This window comes from Mobula hypostoma, chromosome 3, assembly GCF_963921235.1.
Source record: "Mobula hypostoma chromosome 3, sMobHyp1.1, whole genome shotgun sequence".
Taxonomy (NCBI): domain Eukaryota; kingdom Metazoa; phylum Chordata; class Chondrichthyes; order Myliobatiformes; family Myliobatidae; genus Mobula; species Mobula hypostoma.
In genome coordinates this window covers 12,644,910-12,664,989 of record NC_086099.1, presented here as the reverse complement: position 1 = coordinate 12,664,989, position 20,080 = coordinate 12,644,910, and the positions used below count along the sequence as shown (strand labels likewise).

Sequence of the window (20,080 nt, the reverse complement as noted above, 5' to 3'; positions counted from 1 at the left end):
CATGAAGCATAAGAGCAGCTTGTGTCTGTAGTCTAGTCATCACTCGTGCCCTGATTTGTCTCAAGCAGATGTTGCAATGGCAAGGATGCCAGGATATTCAAAACCATGAAAGATCAAAGATAAAGATTAGTTTTGTTCGTCACATGTACATCAAAACATTTCCTTAAGGCTGTTATAGCCAGGGATGGTAGTGGGGATAAGCTCCCTCTACCTATTAAATGCTCCCAATGGCTAACGTCTCAAATAGCTTCTGACAACCAAGTCCAGCTCCTGGCCTACATGTGTGGCTAGCTACTAAACACAGTGGAACCGTTTTTACTGACAGAAGAAGGGGTGGGGGGGGGGGATACTGGCATCTTAAAACTATTCACCTTGGGCAGATAGGCTTGTCAGCTGTGGTTGGTAGCTCATCTAGGAGAAGGAAAACTCTTGTCTCAAACTTCCACAGCCTAGTGGTTATACCCACACATAGGGAAGGTTTCGGGAGTGAACACAGAGGAAAAAATCCGGAGCTGGAGTCCCTAAGGCTACGTTGAGTTCAATATTGACTGATAACGCCTGTAATGCCGCTGATGCCAAACTGTATTGGTCTCTGCTGTTCCTGTAGATTCATCAGCTGTGTGGAGAGGGGGCGCCTGCTGCATGGGCAACAGCTTTGCTCTCCATATCATACTGGCTTAGCTTGCTGTAACATATCATGTTATAGCTGGGACACAAACTCCATAGGGACAACATACACAGTCTGACAATTATACTTGGGCAGCCCACAAGTGTTGCCATGTTTACAATGCAAATGTAGCATGCCAACAACATACTAACCCTAACCTGCATGTTTTTGGAATGAGGGAGGAAATCAGAGCACCTGAAGGAAACCCACCCAGTCACAGGGAGAAGGTTCAAACTCCTTACAGCCGCTACACTACCACGCCAAGCCAACTTAACATAGATTTAAGAGGGATATGGGCCAAAGACGGGCATATCAGACTAGCTTTGATCAGCTTCTTTGTCGGCTTAGACGAATTGGGTTGAAGGACCCATTTCCAAGGTGTATAAATCTACAATTATAATATGAACTGCATTAGATCAAAATGAGGGGCCTTATTCACAGTTCTCAAGGCAGCAAGAGGTGGATTTCAATTACTGCTCCCATTACCAATCCCTAGTAAAGAGCTATGTAGTGTTACTTTTATACCAATATCAGTTGTAGAAAATTAGCTTAATCTGCACAAATACATCCAGAGAAAACCTTGCATAACTATAATTTTTTTACTTAAATCACCACTACTGAGGATCGCTACCACCCATCCCATAACTCTTTGACCCACTAACATCAGGAAGGAGGTACAGGAGCATCAGGATGAGGACTGCCAGACCAGGTAAACAGCTTCTTCCCTCAGACTGTGAGATTAATGAACACCCTGTCCCACCGAGGGCAGCAAGCTGTTTACTGTACTGTTTACTGCTTACCTGCACTGTGCACTACTTGTATCATTAATTTATTGTAATATTTTCTTTTATGTGCTGTCTGTGATATATGTTTTGTGGGTGCACTGTGGTCCAGAGGAACGTTGCTTCATTTGGTTGTATATATGTACAGTCGGACAACAATAAACTTGGACTAGAATAATTAGGTAAATCTGTCAATATACAAAGGCTTTGACCATGACAAATGACATCTGGACATACAGATTCAAACATGCGGAGATGGAATAAGCAGCAAGCTGAGAGAGGAGCCCAATGGCTAGAAATGGAAGGATAAGGACTCGGACTCTCAATAAATAGAAACAATCCTCCAACCTTACACTAGATAAATGAAAACCAGAGAAACTGTAGGTGCTGAAAATCTGAAAGATAAACAGATTTCAAGGTGGAAGGTGCTTCATCAGATTCAGATTTATCACATGTACATCGAAACATAAAATTAAATGCTTCATTTGTGTAAAACCAACCCACCTAAGGATGTGCTGCGGATAGCCTGGTTGTTACCAAGGTAGGAATGTTTAAAAAAAAATTAAAGAATTCTAAAAACACACACTTAGTGATTCAGGAATAGCTTCTTTCCCTCCACCATCCGATTTATCAATGTGCACTGAACCTGTGAACACTTTCACAACTTTGTTTATTTCTGTTTTTGTTGCATTACTTATTTTAACTTAACTATTTAATAGACATATATATGTACTTATTGCAATTCAGTTTTTTTCCTGTATATTTATCAATTTTGTTGTACTGCTGCCGTACAGTTAACAAATTTCAGGACATATGCTGGTGATATTAAACGTGATCCTGATTCTGTTTGGGGCATTTCTGCTGAATTTATCAACAACTTTTTTTAAATGATAATTATTTTTAAAGTACTTAAAGCTTAGTCCTATTTTGTGTGGACAGGCCATATTCTGGACAATTTTCCATTTGGAGACGAGAGAAAGCAGATGCTGGAACCTAGAGCAACAAAATAATCTGAAGGAACTCAGCAGATCAAATAGCATCCAGATAGAGTAGGAAGGAAGGGAACTGTCAATGTTGAACCAGGATTAAATTTTCCAGATTGTTCAGAGATGCCAGTTTTATACTTGTTCAAGAACAGTTTGATTAAAGGCGCAGGTAGAGCTGTAGCACAAATCGACGACATTCTATAATCTATGTTGTAACCAGTGCCCTCAGCTTCTCCATCATATGAAATGAAATAAAATAAAATAAAATAAAATAATTCAAGTTGCTTGCAGACTGGATTTCGTGACAGTGGGAAGCTCACAGAGTGGCTAAAATGGTTCCTCCACTAGGCACTTCCAGCTGAAAAGAAGGATTTGCATCACAGTTCAAGTAATTACAACTGAATATCGTAAATATAATAGCAATCCAGCTGTAAAAAAGAAATATTAGTTTCTGAGATAAAATCACAGATTTTTTTTTACAATTCTATTTGTTCTCATGACTTAGTTCCATAGCAACCAATATCCTCTGCCCAATGCCGAATATTTATCACTGTTAACTGAATCTACAAAATCCTTCGTCACATATTGATAAGGTTGTGTGCAAGCTACCCACCATCATTGGCTTCCTTAAAAAATGAAGTCAGCATATAATCACAGAAGAACTTCATCTTTATAAATTTTATAAAAACTGGCATAAATTTCCCTTGCCATTGTTTTGTTTCAGCATTGACAATATGCAAGATTTTTAATCTTCTAGAAAATTCCATTTGTTTTCTCCAAGCAAAGAAAGCAATTCAAATGAAGTGGAATGGCATAGGCAAACCACAAAAGATAAAGAAAAATATGTGAAAATAGACATTTTTCAATTATTAATCAGAATAGTTGTGCACTCTATTTTTGAACTAATATTAGTTATTGCATTCAAAATTGTTCTCAAACCATCAACGTACTCCCACTTCCTGGCAAATGGTGCAAACTGGGTAAGTCTATTTAAATCCTTTGTGTCATATTTGATTACAATTTTTTTTAGAGCAAACATCCACACCACCATGCTTCCATATGAACCTCTGGTTTTGCCTCCGGCAGAGTTCACCCTCCACTGAAAAACTTTTCAACACTTCATTTCCTTGCTCAACTCATCTGTTAAGTTCCTCATTCATCTGCTCTCATATCTCAACTTTGCAATTACGACTAATATTCTATTACATGGAACATAGCAATCAAACCAGGCGTTTCTGACTGCAAAATCATACATTTAGTCTGCAACTATTTCTTGATCAATTAATTATCTTTTTGACAGTATTAATTATTATAATTTTGCTATATATTAATATAATTATAATATTATTAGAAAAAATGGTAATAATTAATAGAAGCAAGGAGAAAATACAGACAGAGTATTTCTAGCTTGTTATATTTAAGCATTTCACAGGTTTCTTCCTGAGTAATCTCAAGGAAGAATCCTTATTTTGTAAATAAAATATCAAATCTTTATATGATTATTGGACTTAAAAATGTATTTACAAAAACTTTAACATTTTTGTCTCCTTAGCTGATGCCAATTATTAAAAATTGTTGAACTGTCTGTACTTCAGCCCAGAAGTGTTAGTGCACTAAATACGCATTTATACATTGAATATACATATTCAGAAATTATTAAAACACAAGTATGATTCCATGTATTTATATAAATACGTTTGTTTCATGCATAGCCAAGCAGCACAGAAGCACAAAATCATCACTGAGGAAAACAGTTTCTACAAGCAAAAGTGACTGTGGAAAGTCAGGCATAAAGGGCTGTACTAATCAGCAGGACGTACAACTAACACTCATTCAAATCTATCGACTGAACAACAAAGCAAGATAATACTAAACACAACTTGGCCCAGGTCTCGAGTGAAGCTGATTATTCTTAAATTTGTAGCTCTTTTCACAGCTCTACAGTGAAGTGAAATGTACAAAAGAAAATAGATAACATCTAAAGTTAGAGTAATGTCAAAGGTAATTATATAATCGCTGGGTAATAAACGTATAACCTAGCCATCTCTCTTGATTTTCCATTAGCGCCATAGACTAATGCTATTATCAGTGTCCTAGGAATTATTATTCTCCAAGCAGTGAACTTATTCATCCATTCAATATACAGTATGGCCAAATCAAGATTCCCTGCCACTTCTACAGCTTGAATTAGAAATATAATTTAATAGTCTCTACTAAATCGGTTAGGGAAGGGAAGGGAAGGTAGCAATATTTAAAAATAAACTCAAGACAGAGTTCATATGATTAGCACCTTGCCTTGTTATCAGACTCCTCCATCACAGACACACTGTAGCTGTGAGAGACAAAACCTGAAGGGAACAATATACACTCAGTTGCTACTTTATTATGTACTCCTATGCATCTGCTCATTAATACAAATACCTAATCAGCCAATAATGTAGCAGCAACTCAATGCATAAAAACATGCAGATATGGTCAAGAGGTTCAGCTGTTGTTCAGACCAAACATCAGAATGAGGAAGAAATGTGATCTAAGTGACTTTGCCCATGGTGCCAGACAGGGTGGTTTGAATATCTCAGAAACTGCTGATCTCCTGCGATTTTCAGTCCTTAGAGCTTACAGAGAATGCTGCAAAATGCAAAAAAAAACATCCAGTGAATTGCAGTTCTGTGAGCGTAAATGCTTTGTTAAAGAGAGAGGTCAAAGGAGAATGGCCAGACTGGTTCAAGCTGACAGGAAGGCAACAGTAACTCAAATAACCATGCTTTACAACAGTGGTGTGCGGAAGAGCATCACTCAATGCACAACATGTCAGACCTTAAAGTGGATGGGCTACAACAGGAGAAGGCCAGAATGAGTTCCACTCCTGTACCTAATAAAGTAGCCACTGAGTGTATCTAGTTCATCCAAACACAATCATGCACTCTGGAACCTCAACCACAAACAAAATTAAGGGTAGCATCTATCATCTTTCATTATTTTTTATCAAAAATCTATAACCTAATTTATCAAAATTCTATAATTTCCTACATAACATCAATGTGAAACTACTGTAATGACAATCACTTAAGATATTCTTAGAGCAACTGAAAAAGATGGCTTAGCAGCATTACCTAAATCCCTAGATACATTTTCTGTCCAAGTTGGAAAAATGTATAAATCATGTTTCATATTTAAAGGACAAAAGGTTAATTCACATGAGCAATGACTTCAACTAAGAAACTTAATATGAGCAAACAAGAATTTATTCAACCCACAGTAGTATTTCTATATAGTGATAAATACAATTAAGTAAGCTTTATAAATTGAAAGATATTCAAACATTTGATAAAATATTTTAACGAACAGGGTCCCTGATTTGATAGTAACTGGTTAGTACAGCCTTATATGCCAGTAATAAAACACACCAACAGTCCCAAGATACAAAAGTGGTATGAAATTAAAAATTGAACTTGTTTAGTATATTGAGATCACTGTAGATTCATTTCTGATTACTTCAAGCTAATGTGCAATTTAAAGATAAATCAATTGGAATAAGAGACACCCGACATGAACTATCTTTGAATCGTAAAGAATACAGGGAGTGCCATTGGAACACTGTGTTTTAATTTAGCCTTGGTTACTGTGTTAAATAATCTCCAATTCTTGAAATGACTGTTTAATCATTTAATTAAAACTAATGATTTAGGGAAAGGAGCAAATGAAATTTGTTTGGGAACAAAGTAGAACAATAGGCCAAGTAAAAATGCTGCTAAAAGTAAATATAGATGAGGTAATTCAATCCACCTCCTTTCACATTACAATGCCTATGTTATTTTCACCAGCAATAGAGTGTAGCAACAAAGTAATGAATTCATTAGAAAGCATGATCAACAAAAATGTTAATTGTCAAGTCACATGCTCCATAATGGTAAAACAGTGTTACATCTTTGAAAAGAAAAAAACACTACTCCAAGGTGAGCTGTTAATTTACTCAACAGAACTAATTATACTGTATGTTTCTTTGTCTTTTAGTATCTTTTAAGAACCTGTGCACTGATTCATCACGGAAGGTGAAGCAATAAAATAAAGGGAGTTAAATGAAGAGTTTAAGGATACATTAAAGATGTAGGAGCACACTCTATAGATTGAAACCAATTTATAAAGAGTGCTCTGACACCTTTGTATAACCTTCAACTTCAAAGTTCAAAGTAAAATTTCTATCAAAGTACTTGTATGTTACTATACACACACACACACACACACACACCCAGAGATTTATCTTCTTGGGGGCATTCACAGTAGATGCAAAGAAATACAATTGAATTACTCAAAAACTGCACACAGACAAACAAATGACAAATACAAAAGAAAAAAAACTATTAAAATAATAAATAAATAAGCAATAAATATTGAGAACTCAAGTTGTAGAGACCTTAACAGTGAGTCGATGGACTGGAATCAGTTGTGTTGGGGTGAGTAAAGGTATCCCTCAGTTCAGAAGTCTGATGGTTGAGGAGTAATAACTGTTCCTGAACTTGGTGTGTCCTTGATGATGGATGCTGCTTTCCAGCAACTGCACTCCTTATAAATGTGCTCAATGGAGGGAAGGGCTTTATTTGTGATGGACTGGGCTGGATCCACTATTCTTTGTAGGTTTTTCCATTCAAAGGCATTGGCGTTCCCATATCAGGCGCAACCAGTCAGTATACTCTCCAACGCACCCACAGAAGGAGGTTTCCTCCTTCTATAATCTATGATCACCTCTTTGATTTTGCTGACATTGAATAAAAGGTTTTTGTTCTGGTAGCACTCGGACAGATTTTCAATCTCCTTCCTACGTTCTGATTCATCACTAGCTTCGATTCGGCCCATAACAGTGATGTCATCAGCTCAGTCAAATATAGCACTGGAGTTGTACTTAGCCACAGTCGTTAATATAAAGCAAGTACAGCCTGGGGCTAAGCACACAGCCTTGTGGTGCACTGTGCTGATGGTGATTGTGGAGGAGCTGTTACCAGTCCAAACTGACAGGGGTTTGCACGTGAGGAAATCGAATATACAGTTGCACAAAGAGGTACTGAGGCTGAGGTCTTGAAGCTTCTTGATTAGTCTTGAGTTACTTACTAAATGTTTCATTAACTTTCTAACTAAATATCTCTGGATGGCAGCCCTAATATGTTATCAAGAAGCTCTCCTCAAAATCGGAAATCTTCAAGTTCAAGTTTAATTATCACTGAACTATACATGAAAATATAGCCAAATGAAACAGCGTTCCTCTGGGGCCAAGGCGCAAAGCACATCACCAACAGCAGACAGCACATTGCACATACCACGTAACACAAATAGCACAAATAGTTAAGATTTCAGAAAAATATACAGTCACAATGAAGAAAAAATATAGGCCAGGCTCCTCCTGCGTGGCGTGACTGTAGCTTGTCCTGGTCCAGCTTGACCTTCCACCGAGTGTACATCAGGAGGCCATGCTATTTTAATTGAGTTCTTTTGAAGAGGTAATTAAATCTATTGAGAAGAGCAGCTCAGATGATGTGATTCACATGCATTTCTTTTAGGCTGTTGATAAGATCCCAAATGGAATGCTGATCTAAAAGTTTAGAACCCATGGGATCTAAGGCAAATTGGCAAACTGTATACAAATCTAGCTTGGGTATTGGCGACAGAGTGATCGCAAAAGGCTGCTCTTGTAATTAGAAGACTGTGACCTCTAGTGTACCACAGCAGTCTGTGCTAGGAATTTGTTTATGAACTTTGATGTGAACATAGGAAACATTATGGTAAGATGTCAGATAGCACATCATATTAGTAATGCTGTTAATAGTGGAAAGGGTAGTCTTAAACCTCATTACAATATTTATTAGCTGGCAAATTCGGTAGAGAAATGGCAGATGGAACTTAACAATGCAAACACGAGGAAATCTGCAGATGCTGGAATTTCAAGCAACACACATAAAAGTTGCTGGTGAACGCAGCAGGTCAGGCAGCATCTCTAGGAAGAGGTACAGTCGACGTTTCGGGCCGAGACCCTTCGTCAGGTCGAACTGAAAGAAGAGTGACTTGAAAGTGGGAGGGGGACAGAGGGAGAAAAAGGAGAAGGAGAAAAAGAATGTCTGTATATAAATAAACAAATAAATAACGGATGGGGTACGAGGGGGAGGTGGGGCATTAGCAGAAGTTTGAGAAGTCAATCTTCATGCCATCAGGTTGGATGTCCTCCTTTTTTAAAGAAAGGGGCTTCGCTTCCTCCATCATCAACTCTGCTCTCAAACGCATCTCCCCCATTTCACACACAACTGCTCTCACTCCATCCTCCCACCACCCCACTAGGAATAGGGTTGCCCTGGTCCTCACCTACCACCCCACCAGCCTCCGGGTCCAACATATAATTCTCCGTAACTTCCGCCACCTCCGACAGGATCCCACCACTAAGCACATTTTTCCCTCCCCACCCCCCGCTTTCCACAGGGATCGCTCCCTACACGACTCCCTTGTCCATTCATTCCCCCCATCCCTCCCCACCGATCTCCCTCCTGGCACTTATCCTTGTAAGCGGAACAAGTGCTACACATGCCCTTCTCTTCCTCCCTCACTACCATTCAGGGCCCCAGACAGTCCTTCCAGGTGAGGCGACACTTCACTTGTGAGTCGGCTGGGGTGATATACTGCATCCGGTGCTCCCAGTGCGGCCTTCTATATATTGGCGAGACCCGACGCAGACTGGGAGATCGTTTCGCTGAACTCCTATGCTCTGTCTGCCAGAGAAAGCAGGATTCCACATCCTATTCCCATTCTGATATGTCTATCCACGGCCTCCTCTACTGTAAAGATGAAGCCACACTCAGGTTGGAGGAACAACACCTTATATTCCGTCTGGGTAGCCTCCAACCTGATGGCATCAACACTGACTTCTCAAACTTCCGCTAATGCCCCACCTCCCCCTGGTACCCCATCCGTTATTTATTTATATACACTCTTTTTTTTTCTTCTCTCTCTCTCTCTCTCTCTCTCTCTCTCTCTCTCTCTGTGTATATATATATATATATATATATATATATATATATATATATACACCCCTTGCCCATCCTCTGGGCCTCCCCCCTCCCCCTTTTCTTTCTCCCTAGGCCTCCTGCCCCATGATCCTCTCATAACCCTTTTGCCAATCACCTGTCCAGCTCTTGGCTCCATCCCTCCCCCTCCTGTCTTCTCCTATCATTTTGGATCTTCCCCTCCCCCTCTCAAATCTCTTACTAGCTCTTCTTTCAGTTAGTCCTGATGAAGGGTCTCGGCCCGAAACGTCGACTGTATCGCTTCCTAGAGATGCTGCCTGACCTGCTGCGTTCACCAGCAACTTTTATGTGTGTAGATAGAACTTAATCCTGGTAAGTGTGAGATGATGCATTTTAGAAGTAGTAGCTGGTCAAATAAGAGCAAAATACACCATGGGCGGCAGGGACCCGAGAAGAAATAAGGAACAAAGGAACCTTGGAGTACAAGTTCAACGGGCAGATAGGGCGGCGAAGGTGCCACAAAGCTTGCAAGTAAAGAGGTCTTGGTACAGTGTCATAATACTTTGGTTAGGTCACAGCTGGATTTGTGTGTACAGTTCTGGTTGCTACAGAGGAAATTCATCAGAATTCTGCCAAGGAGGAACTGCTTCAGTCTGGGTAGGTTGGGTTTATTTTCCTTGCAGCAGTGAGGAAAACTTAATAAAGGCATATAAATTTATGAGAAGCATGGATAGGGAAGACAGTAAGGCAATCTTTGTCCCGTGGCAGAAGTATTCAAGTCATAGAGGAGTAAGAGATTTAGAAAGGATCTGAGGGAAATTCTCTTTTCATTCAATGGATAACCAATAGACTCACTTTCAAGGGCTTTTTATCTGATGTTCTCAGTCTTATTGATCAATTTATTTATTTATTATATTTAGTATTTGCCAAGTTTGTCTTCTTTTGCACACTGGTTGATGGCCAGTCTTCGTGTGTAGTTTTTCACTAATTCTATTGTATTTCTTTGTTCTAGTTTGAATGCCAGTAAGAAAATGAATCTCAGGGTAGTATAGGGTGACATACATACTTTGATAATCAACTTACTTTGAACTTTGCTTGCAATTTGGAGAACACAGTCTGAGAAGATGGTGAAGAAAGGTACCCTCACAACAATTGCAGAGCACCTATACAGACACTTGAGTCACTTGCTAAACCAATTGGTAATAAATAGGCCGTGATAGCCAGTGCTGGATGAAGGGCCTGTTTCTGTTACTTTTGACATTATAACTGTAAAAAGCAGTTTCTCCACAATGATTCTGGAAACTCAATTTGAAATAAGATTTTAATGACAAGTTTTGGAGTAAAATATATATCTGTGCTCACATTGCACAGCTTCAGACAACATAATGTAGCAGTTAGCGTGAAGCGGTTACAGTTCTGGGCGTTGGAGTTCAGAGCTCAATTCCAGTGCTGTCTGTGAGGAGTTTGTAGGTTTTCCCTGTGACAGCGTAGGTTTCCTCAAGGTGCTCCGCTTTACTCCCACAGTCCAAAGATGTATTGGTTATTTAGTTAATTGATTCTTCTAATTTGTCCTGTGATTAGGCTAGGGTTAAATATAGGTGAGTTACTGGGCATTGCGGCTTAATGGGCTGGAAGGGCCTGTTCTGCACTGTATCTCTAAATAAATAAATAAATGGCCATAAGAGCCATCTCTATTTCCTGAGGAGACTGAGGTCCTTTAACATCTGCCGGACGATGCTGAGGATGTTCTACGAGTCTGTGGTGGCCAGTGCGATCATGTTTGCTGTTGTGTGCTGGGCCAGCAGGCTGAGGGTAGCAGACACCAACAGAATCAACAAACTCATTCGTAAGGCCAGTGATGTTGTGGGGATGGAACTGGACTCTCTCTCGGTGGTGCCTGAAAACGGGATGCTGTCTGTTGCATGCCATCTTGGTCAATATCTCTCATCCACTACATAATGTACTGGGTGGGCACAGGAGTACATTCAGCCAGAGACTCATTCCACCGAGATGCAACACTGAGCGTCATAGGAAGTCATTCCTGCCTGTGGCCATCAAACTTTACAACTCCTCCCTTGGAGGGTCAGACACCCTGAGCCAATAGGCTGGTCCTGGACTTATTTCATAATTTACTGGTATAATTTACATATTACTATTTAACTATTTATGCTTCTATTACTATTTATTATTTATGGAGCAACTGTAACAAAAACCAATTTCCCCCAGGATTGAAAAAGTATGACTATGACTATAATTCTAAATACTCACATACTGGAAAGGGAGTTAAGACACATTCTCGACTCTATTAATCAATAATTTAAAACAAAATCAAGAAACCCAATGCATCTGACTGCATAACTCCAGCATGCCAGGACTCGGTCATCACCTTGACTGCTGTGCATACTGAGTTTGCATAGAAAATCTCTAAACACATAGGATCCGCCCTAGGTTTTCTGCATTGCAAAGGCATGCTGGGAGGTAACCTGGCTGACATCAATTGCCACTGGTGTAGGTGATCCAGGATAGGCTCAATGAACTGAATGACCTCTTTGTGAGGGAAATATTATGCAAGATGTACATTCAATGAACACCTTATTAGGAACACCTGCTCATCAATGCAAATACTTAATCAGCCAATCACGTGGTATCAATTCAACCCATAATAGTGTACAGACATGGACAAGAGGTTCAGTTGTTGTTTGGAAAAAAAAAGCAGAATGGAGAAGAACTGTAATCTCAATGACTTTGACTGTGGAATGATTGTTGGTACCAGAAAGGGTGGTTTGAGAACCTCAGAATCTCCTGGGATTTTCAAGTACAACATTCTGTGGAATGTACAGAGACTGGTGCAAAAAAAAACATCCAGTGAGCAACAGTTCTCTGGACAAAAAAACCTTGTTAAATGAGAGAGGGCAGAGGAGAATGGCCAGATTGTTTCAAACTGACAGGAAGGCAACAGTAACTCAAATAACCACATGTTACAACAGTGGTGAGAGAAGAGCATCTCTGAATGTACATGTCGAACCTTGAATTGGATGGATTACAGCAGCAGAAGACCATGAACATACATTCAGAGGCTACTATTTTATGTAAAGGAGGTACTAAGTGAAGTGGCCACAAAATGTGGTTGTCAGAGTCACCACTCCTCAGATTTCTCATATCCAATTACCTATAATAATTGCCTGCTTGATTAAAACTTTCACAGTAAGATCAAAAGGGAGATTTCAACAATATTCGTCTTACTAGGTTCTTGATTAGTCAGGGCGTCAAAGTTTACAGAGAAAAGCAAGAAGAATTGGGTTGAGAGGGAAGACCCACTCGATTGGCGAAATGGCCTATGCCTTATGGTCTTATAGTGATAATTTCAATATGTTTATCACAGCGATGAAAAATGATTGCAGAATGTCAAAATACCTTTTGAACATACCAATATTTAATAGGAATATTTTCCAAATTCTCTATGTTTTACTTATTCTTGAAATAAAAATCAGAAATGAATCAATGAGAAGCTGCAAGTATCTTTCATATTAATTTGATTTACATTTTCATCTCACTACATACCACTGTGCATCATAAAGTATGAAATGGACAGCATACCAGCAATCAGCAGTAACAATTAACAACTATTGTTTTAGTCACCTAATACCAAATGCCAAGACAGAGACACACAAATATGGAGGGAGAGAACGTTTGATGATTCTTACTGGAGCCTCAAAAGGCCGAGTGCAAGATAACATCTGAGGTCTGTAGAGTTCCCAGGCTTTTATAGGGTCGGGGTAACAGTCATGAGGAACGTGGACAACTGCCTCCCCTATACACCCATATTCTATCTGCTGGGCATTCTGCCAAAAGGGTAAACAAATAGTGGAGTGAAAGAAAAAAAAAGACAATTAATGCTTAAATCATATAAAATAATGGTATTAGGAAACATTTAGATAAAAATGAATTGTATAAATGGATTAACAAAAATAGACAATAAAATCTCTGCAATGTCAACTGATATAATATTTTACACTAATAAATGATCAAACACTCACCTGATTATAACTCTAATACTAAAATAACATTTTGCAAATTACTATACGAGCATAAGAACACAAAACTATAAGAACATAAATCAGAGAAAGGAAAGTATTACATAATAAAATTCACTATATCTCAAAGACCATGTATTGAGGGATTACTAAAATTATTACTTCATAAAATTTCATTTTTTGTTTTCTTTATGCTTTAGACCAAGATTGATTCATTCAAGCAACAAATTCACCTGTTCACTCATCTTAAAAACAAAACCTTTCCAGTGTTAAGTTACTGTTTATAACACACATTTTACACACAAAAAAAAATCCTTCAATTTCATAGTTTGTCCATAAATATCTTGCATCATCCTTTGAGTAATTAAATGGATGCTAGAAAAGGAACTGTCCTGAAATATAAGAAAAATACAACTGTGGTCTTGTAGAATGACAGATTTGTTATACTTTTAATTCCTACATAAATAAATATTAAGTTTATGTAATGTACTGTATGGTACAAGAACAATTTAACACAATGGGGAAAGAAATTAAAATACATTGCACAGCTGCCTTTTCTTGATTTGAGATTGTTGTCCAATTTCAGAGTCCAAACGCTAAAAATAAATTGTTCAAGCTTTGCTCTTTATCTACATGACATCCAAATCACTCAGCTGGATTGCTGCCTTCCAATCCACTTAGGAAGAATCGGTTATCTGGTTAAAAACATTAAAAGCAGTGCACTGATAGGCAATCCACATTAAAATGGCATCATAAAAATGCCTTCTGCAAAAATCAGTTTATAATGGGCAAGTTAGAGTTTCACTGATCTAGATTTACCCCAAGTTTTGAGAACCTGATTGTATTTTGTAAGGATTACCGTACAAGGCTTATAAGCAAAAAAAAAGGCTGTAATCACTCCCCAAATATAAATTTTATGAAGGTCATAAAGTGGAATATTTCACTTGCAGTAAGTGGAAAAGATATGTCGTAATTTTTCATGCCTGAGGAACCAAATCTAAAAATGCAAGATTGTGCTTCTCAAAACAATCTAAAACATACTTTTTAATATTTTGCAGAACCTTGAGGATCTCCTTTGCTTTAAACGTTAAGTACATATATTTTGCTATTCCGTTCAACGGCAAAGTCAGGACAATGACAACTTCCTATCACAGGAATTGAACACCTTACCATTATCTTAAGAAGAAAGAGTCAAAGAGCAACACAGCACACAAGCAGACCCTTCAGCCCATCTAGTACATGCCAAACTGTCATTCTGCCGATTCCCATCAACTTACAGCTGGACCATGGTTCTTCCTTCCAGTTACTTAACCAAACTTCCCTTAAATTTGCAATTTTGCCTCCATCCACCAGTAGCTCATTCCACACTCTTCTCAGTAAAGTTGTTCCCCCTCGGGTCCCCCTTAAATATTTCATCTTTTACTCTTAACCTACAACCTCCAGTTCTGGTCTCACCCAACACATTGACAAAAGCCTACTTTCATTTATCCTGTATACACCTCTAATGATCTTGCACACCTCTATCAAATTTCACCTCATTCTCCTGTGCTCCAAGGAAAAAGAACATATTAAGAATATTTATTTCATTAACACCCGATGTGCAATGGGAGTAGGTGGAAAGAAGAAAAAAGGGTTTTGAGAGTCCTTTTTTGCCCAGTTCTAGCTCATAGTTAAATTATGTGCCTTGACCATGATTGTTCCTGGCAAATATTCCTACAGAAGTGGTTTGCTATTGCCTTCTTCTGGACAGTGTCTTTACAAGATGGGTGACCCCCAACCATTAACAATACTCTTCAGAGATTCTCGGTCTGCCTGGTGTCAGTGGTCGCATAACCAGGTTTTGTGACATCCACCAGCTGCTCATACAACCTCCACCACCCACTTCGATGGTTAGCAGTAATGGAGGGAGGGAACTTCGACTCAGACCATGAGAGGCCTGCGTCGGGCATTTTCATGCCTTACAAGGCGCAGACTGGAAGTCTGTGTGGGGCGCCACTCCTCGCACAGACTAGAGCAATGCGTGATTAAGTGCCTTGCTCAAGGACACAAACACGCTGCCACAGCTGAGGCTCGAACTAGTGACCTTCAAATCACTAGACAAACGCCTTAACCACTTGGCCACGTGCCCAACACAAACACAACACAATGATTATTAGCAGTAATAATCATTCACAAAATGGCAGGTTACATGAAAAAAACACATGGGGAGGAAAAGGAAAGGCAGAAAAGAGAAAGAAAAAAAAATCCACTACAATCTCAAGACGACCTACATAAGAACATAAGAAATAGGAGCAGGAGTAGGCCACCTGGCCCGTCGAGCCTGCCCCGCCATTCAATAAGATCATGGCTGACCAGGCCATGGACTCATCTCCACCTACCTACCTTTTCCCCATAACCTTTCATTCCCCTACGATGCAAAAATCTATCCAACCTCCTCTTAAATACATTTACTGAGCCTCCACTGCTCCATTGGGCAGAGAATTCCACAGATTCATCACACCCTGTGAAAAACAATTCTTCCTCATCTCCGTCCTAAATCTACTTCCCCGAATCTTGAGGCTATGTCCCCTAGTTCTAGTCTCACCTACCAGTGGAAACAACTTTCCTGCTTCTATCTCACCTAACCCTTTCATAATTTTATGTGCTATAAGAACCTAAAATAAAAACCTATAAAATCTATAAAAACCTAAATGGCTTCACAGTTTGAAAAACTACTTTTCAAACCGGTGATTGATAGACTATAGAAAATTAGGTAACCAATAATAAGCACAACAAGATTGCAAAAATAGCCATGAAATAAATAAGCAGTTCATCTATTTTCAGATGTTGGTTGAGGGGAGGTCTGCAATACTTTATTCAAAAAGAATAACAGGATTTTTTGATCTATCATTAGGGACATGCAAGACACATTGCAGACACTTAACAGACTCTTAATTAAGCACAAGGATGAAATGATTAATTTATCTAACAGACAGCAAGGGTTTCAGTTCATGGATGAAAACATAGAATTGGAAGTCTATGTGGAAGGGAAGTATTAGGTTAATCTTAAAATACGTTAATAGATTAGCACAGCATTGTGCGCCAAAGGTCCTGTACTGTGCTGTCCTATCAAAAGTATAGTTTTGTTTTAAAAAGCCAACCAAAAGATAGCATCTCTGACCAAGTAGTTAATAACATTTTGGTTAAATCATTGGGCAAAAATTTCAGAGGTGTAAATGAATGATCTAAAACTCATGACTTCTAGTACCACGAATGGATCACAATTAATTCAATAAATCAGAAACAGGATTTTGTCTCAGTAACAGAGCGCAAATGGCAGTGTTTTTGTCCCTGGAAGAGAGCTACTAATATACTTCCAGGGCTCAAAGGCAGGCTCAGCTATATTGCATTTCTGGTAATACCACCTCATTGACCTTCGAGTTCTAGGCCTTTACCACACTGTGGATGATAACCTTTTTCTCATCTTCCTTCTAATCCTATCACTCAAAAACTATGCCTCACCACTCCTATTTCTAGATCGGCTTTATTCATCCAGTCTCTCTAGGACCTGACATAAATATCATGGTTCCAAAAGATGACAGATGATACAACAATTCCCACGATTGAGAAACATCCACAAGTTACAGTATTGCCAATCCTCCTGTTGTGGAGCCTTGGCCTTCTCCACCTGTGGGAAAATAGTGGAAAACCAGTTCCATTAAATAGAAAATTGAGAACAATCAGAATCAGCTTTATTATCACTGACATTTGTTGTGAAATCTGTTGTTTTACAAATTATGTATTACAATGCAGTACATAACATCTAACTGTAAGTTAAAAAAAGAATTTCTAAACAGCACAAGAAGAGATAAAAATAGTGAGATAGTGTTCGTGGACCATTCAGAAACCTGATAACGGATAACAGAGGCTGTCCTAAAAATTTGAGTTTGTCTCTTCGGGCTCCTGTACCTCCTTCCTGATGATAGTAATGAAAAGAGGACATATCCTGGATGGTGAGGGTACTTCTTTATGGATACTGCTATATTGAGGCATTGCCTTTTCAAGATGGCGCCCTTGATGGAACTGGCTGAGTCAACAGCTCTCTGCAGCTTTAACCAATCACGTGCATTAAGCACCTCTATACCAGACAGTGATGCAGCCAGTCAGAAAGTTCTCCATAGTACATCTGTAGAAATTTGCTAGAGCGCTTAGTGATATACCAAATCTCCTTAAACTCCGAATGAAGTATTGCCGTTGGTGTGCCTTCTTTGCAACTGCACCAAATATATTTGGCCCAGGATAGATCCTCGAATATGTTGATACCCAAGAACTTGAAATTGCTCCCCTCAATGAGGACTCGTGTGTGTTCTCCCAACATCTGCTTCCCAGAGTCCACAATCGATTCCTTGGTCTTACTGACACTTAATGCAAGGTTGTTGTTGTGGCAACACAACTCAATCTATTTCCCTATTGTACACCTTCTCATCACCATCTGAGATTCTGCCAACAACAGTTATATCATCAGTTAGTTTATAGATGGCTCTTGAGTTGTGCCTAACCACACAGTCGTAGGTGTAGACAGAGGAGAACAGCAGGCTAAGCACAAATCCTTGCGGTGCACTTGTCTTGATTGTTAGAAACATAGAAAACCTACGGCACAATACAGGCCCTTCGGCCCACAAAGCTGTGCCAAACATATCCTTACCCTAGAACTACCTAGGCTTACCCATAGCCCTCTATTTTTCTAAGCTCCACTTACCTACCTTAAAAGGCCCCATCATTTCCGCCTCGACCGGCAGCCCATTCCACGCACTCACCACTCTCTGCGTAAAAAACTTACCCCTGACATCTCCTCTGTACCTACTTCCAAGCACCTTCAAACTATGCCCTCTCATGCTAGCCACTTCAGCCCTGGGAAAAACCCTCTGACTATCCACACGATCCATGCCTCTCATCATCTTATACACCTCTATCAGGTCACCTCTCATCCTCCGTTTCTCCAAAGAGAAAAGACCAAGTTCACTCAACCTATTCTCATAAGGCATGCTCACCAATCCAGGCAACATCCTTGTAAATATCCTCTGCACCCTTTCTATGGTTTCCACGTCCGTCCTGCAGTGAGGTGACCAGAAATGAGTTCAATACTCCAAGTGGGGTCTGACAAGGGTCCTATATAGCTGCAACATTACCTCTCCGCTCTTAAACTCAATCCCACGGTTGATGAAGGCCAATGAACCGTATGCCTTCTTAACCATAGAGTCAATCTGCGCAGCAGCTCTGAGTGTCCTATGGACTCGGACCCCAAGATCCCTCTGATCCCCACACTGCCGAGAGTCTTACCATTAATACTATATTCTGCCATCATATTTGACCTACCAAAATGAACCACCTCACACTTATCTGGGTTGAACTCCATCTACCACTTTTCAGCCCAGTTTTACATCCTACCAATGTCCTGCTATAACCTCTGACAGCCCTCCACACTATCCATAACACCCACAACCTTTGTGTCATCAGCAAATTTACTAACCCATCACTTCACTTCCTCATCCAGGTCATTTATAAAAATCACGAAGAGTAAGGGTTCCAAAACAGATCCCTGAGGCACACCACTGGTTACCGACCTCCATGCAGAACATGACCCACCTACAACCACTCTTTACCTTCTGTGGGCAAGCCAGTTCTGGATCCACAAAGCAATGTCCCTTTGGATCCCATGTCTCCTTACTTTCTCAATAAGCCTTGCATGGGGTACCTTATCAAATGCCTTGCTGAAATCCATATACACTACATCTATGGCAATGATGATTGTTAGTAAGGAGATTTTATTTTTGATCCACACTAACTGTGGTGGTCTCAAAATGAGGAAGGGAATCCAAAAATTAGATTCTTACTTAAAAAGCCAAGAGGGAAAGCAAGTTCTAGACTTTAGCTACTGAACCCTTGAGGGTTAAAAAAAAAAGGGAATCATATGTAGGCCTCTAAACAGTAGCCAAGATGTGGGGTTGAGATTGCAAAGGAAGCTGGAAAAGGCATGTAATAAGGGTAATGTCACAATTGTAATGGAGGACTTCAATATACAAGGGGATTGGGAAAATCAATTTGGTGTCAGATCACAAGAGAAGGAATCTGTTGAATGCCTACGTAGGGTTCTCAGTCATGTTAACTGCTGAGGCTAATAAAATGGCTTCTCTGTAGTGTGATATGAAATGGCTTCTCTGTAATGTTAAATGATGAGGTAACGTTTCTCTGTAGCTGCGATGTTTGGGTTAAAATTACAGATAACAGGGAACTAACCAATGATGACCTGTTATGCTATCTTGTATGGGGGGAACAAGAGAGAGTTCGCGATCTTTTTGGCGAGGCAAGCGAAGAGAAAGGGCAAGTGCGGAGCGGCTAGCGGTTCCCAGAAGGCAGACACTAGAATTCAACGGATCAGATGCAGTCGGAGGTTCGGAAGTCAATTGTGGATTGATCAGGAAGGCGTGAGCTCCAACAAATTATATTTTGTGCACAAAACTGATAAACTTACTGATTGGTGCCTTTGTGTTATTTGTTTCTACTAACCACACCACCTAAAAAAGTTGATAAAGCTGAGTGTTACAGCTACAAGATGGCTTTTTAGAGC

The 20,080-nt window shown here is 39.5% G+C and overlaps 1 protein-coding gene across 4 annotated transcripts in view; it reads right to left on the bottom strand.

Annotated features, from left to right (window-relative positions):
* The window catches only part of LOC134343857 (WD repeat-containing protein 7), a 627,641-nt gene that overhangs the window by 526,814 nt on the left and 80,747 nt on the right, over nt 1-20,080 (bottom strand). For 2 of the 4 annotated variants that reach the window (XM_063042658.1, XM_063042659.1), the window contains exon 11: nt 13,144-13,281. The exons of the other annotated variants lie outside the window; for them this stretch is intronic. In XM_063042658.1, coding sequence (XP_062898728.1) covers nt 13,144-13,281 — 138 coding nt within the window. The remainder of the gene's footprint in view (nt 1-13,143; nt 13,282-20,080) is intronic. 4 annotated transcript variants of the gene reach the window in all.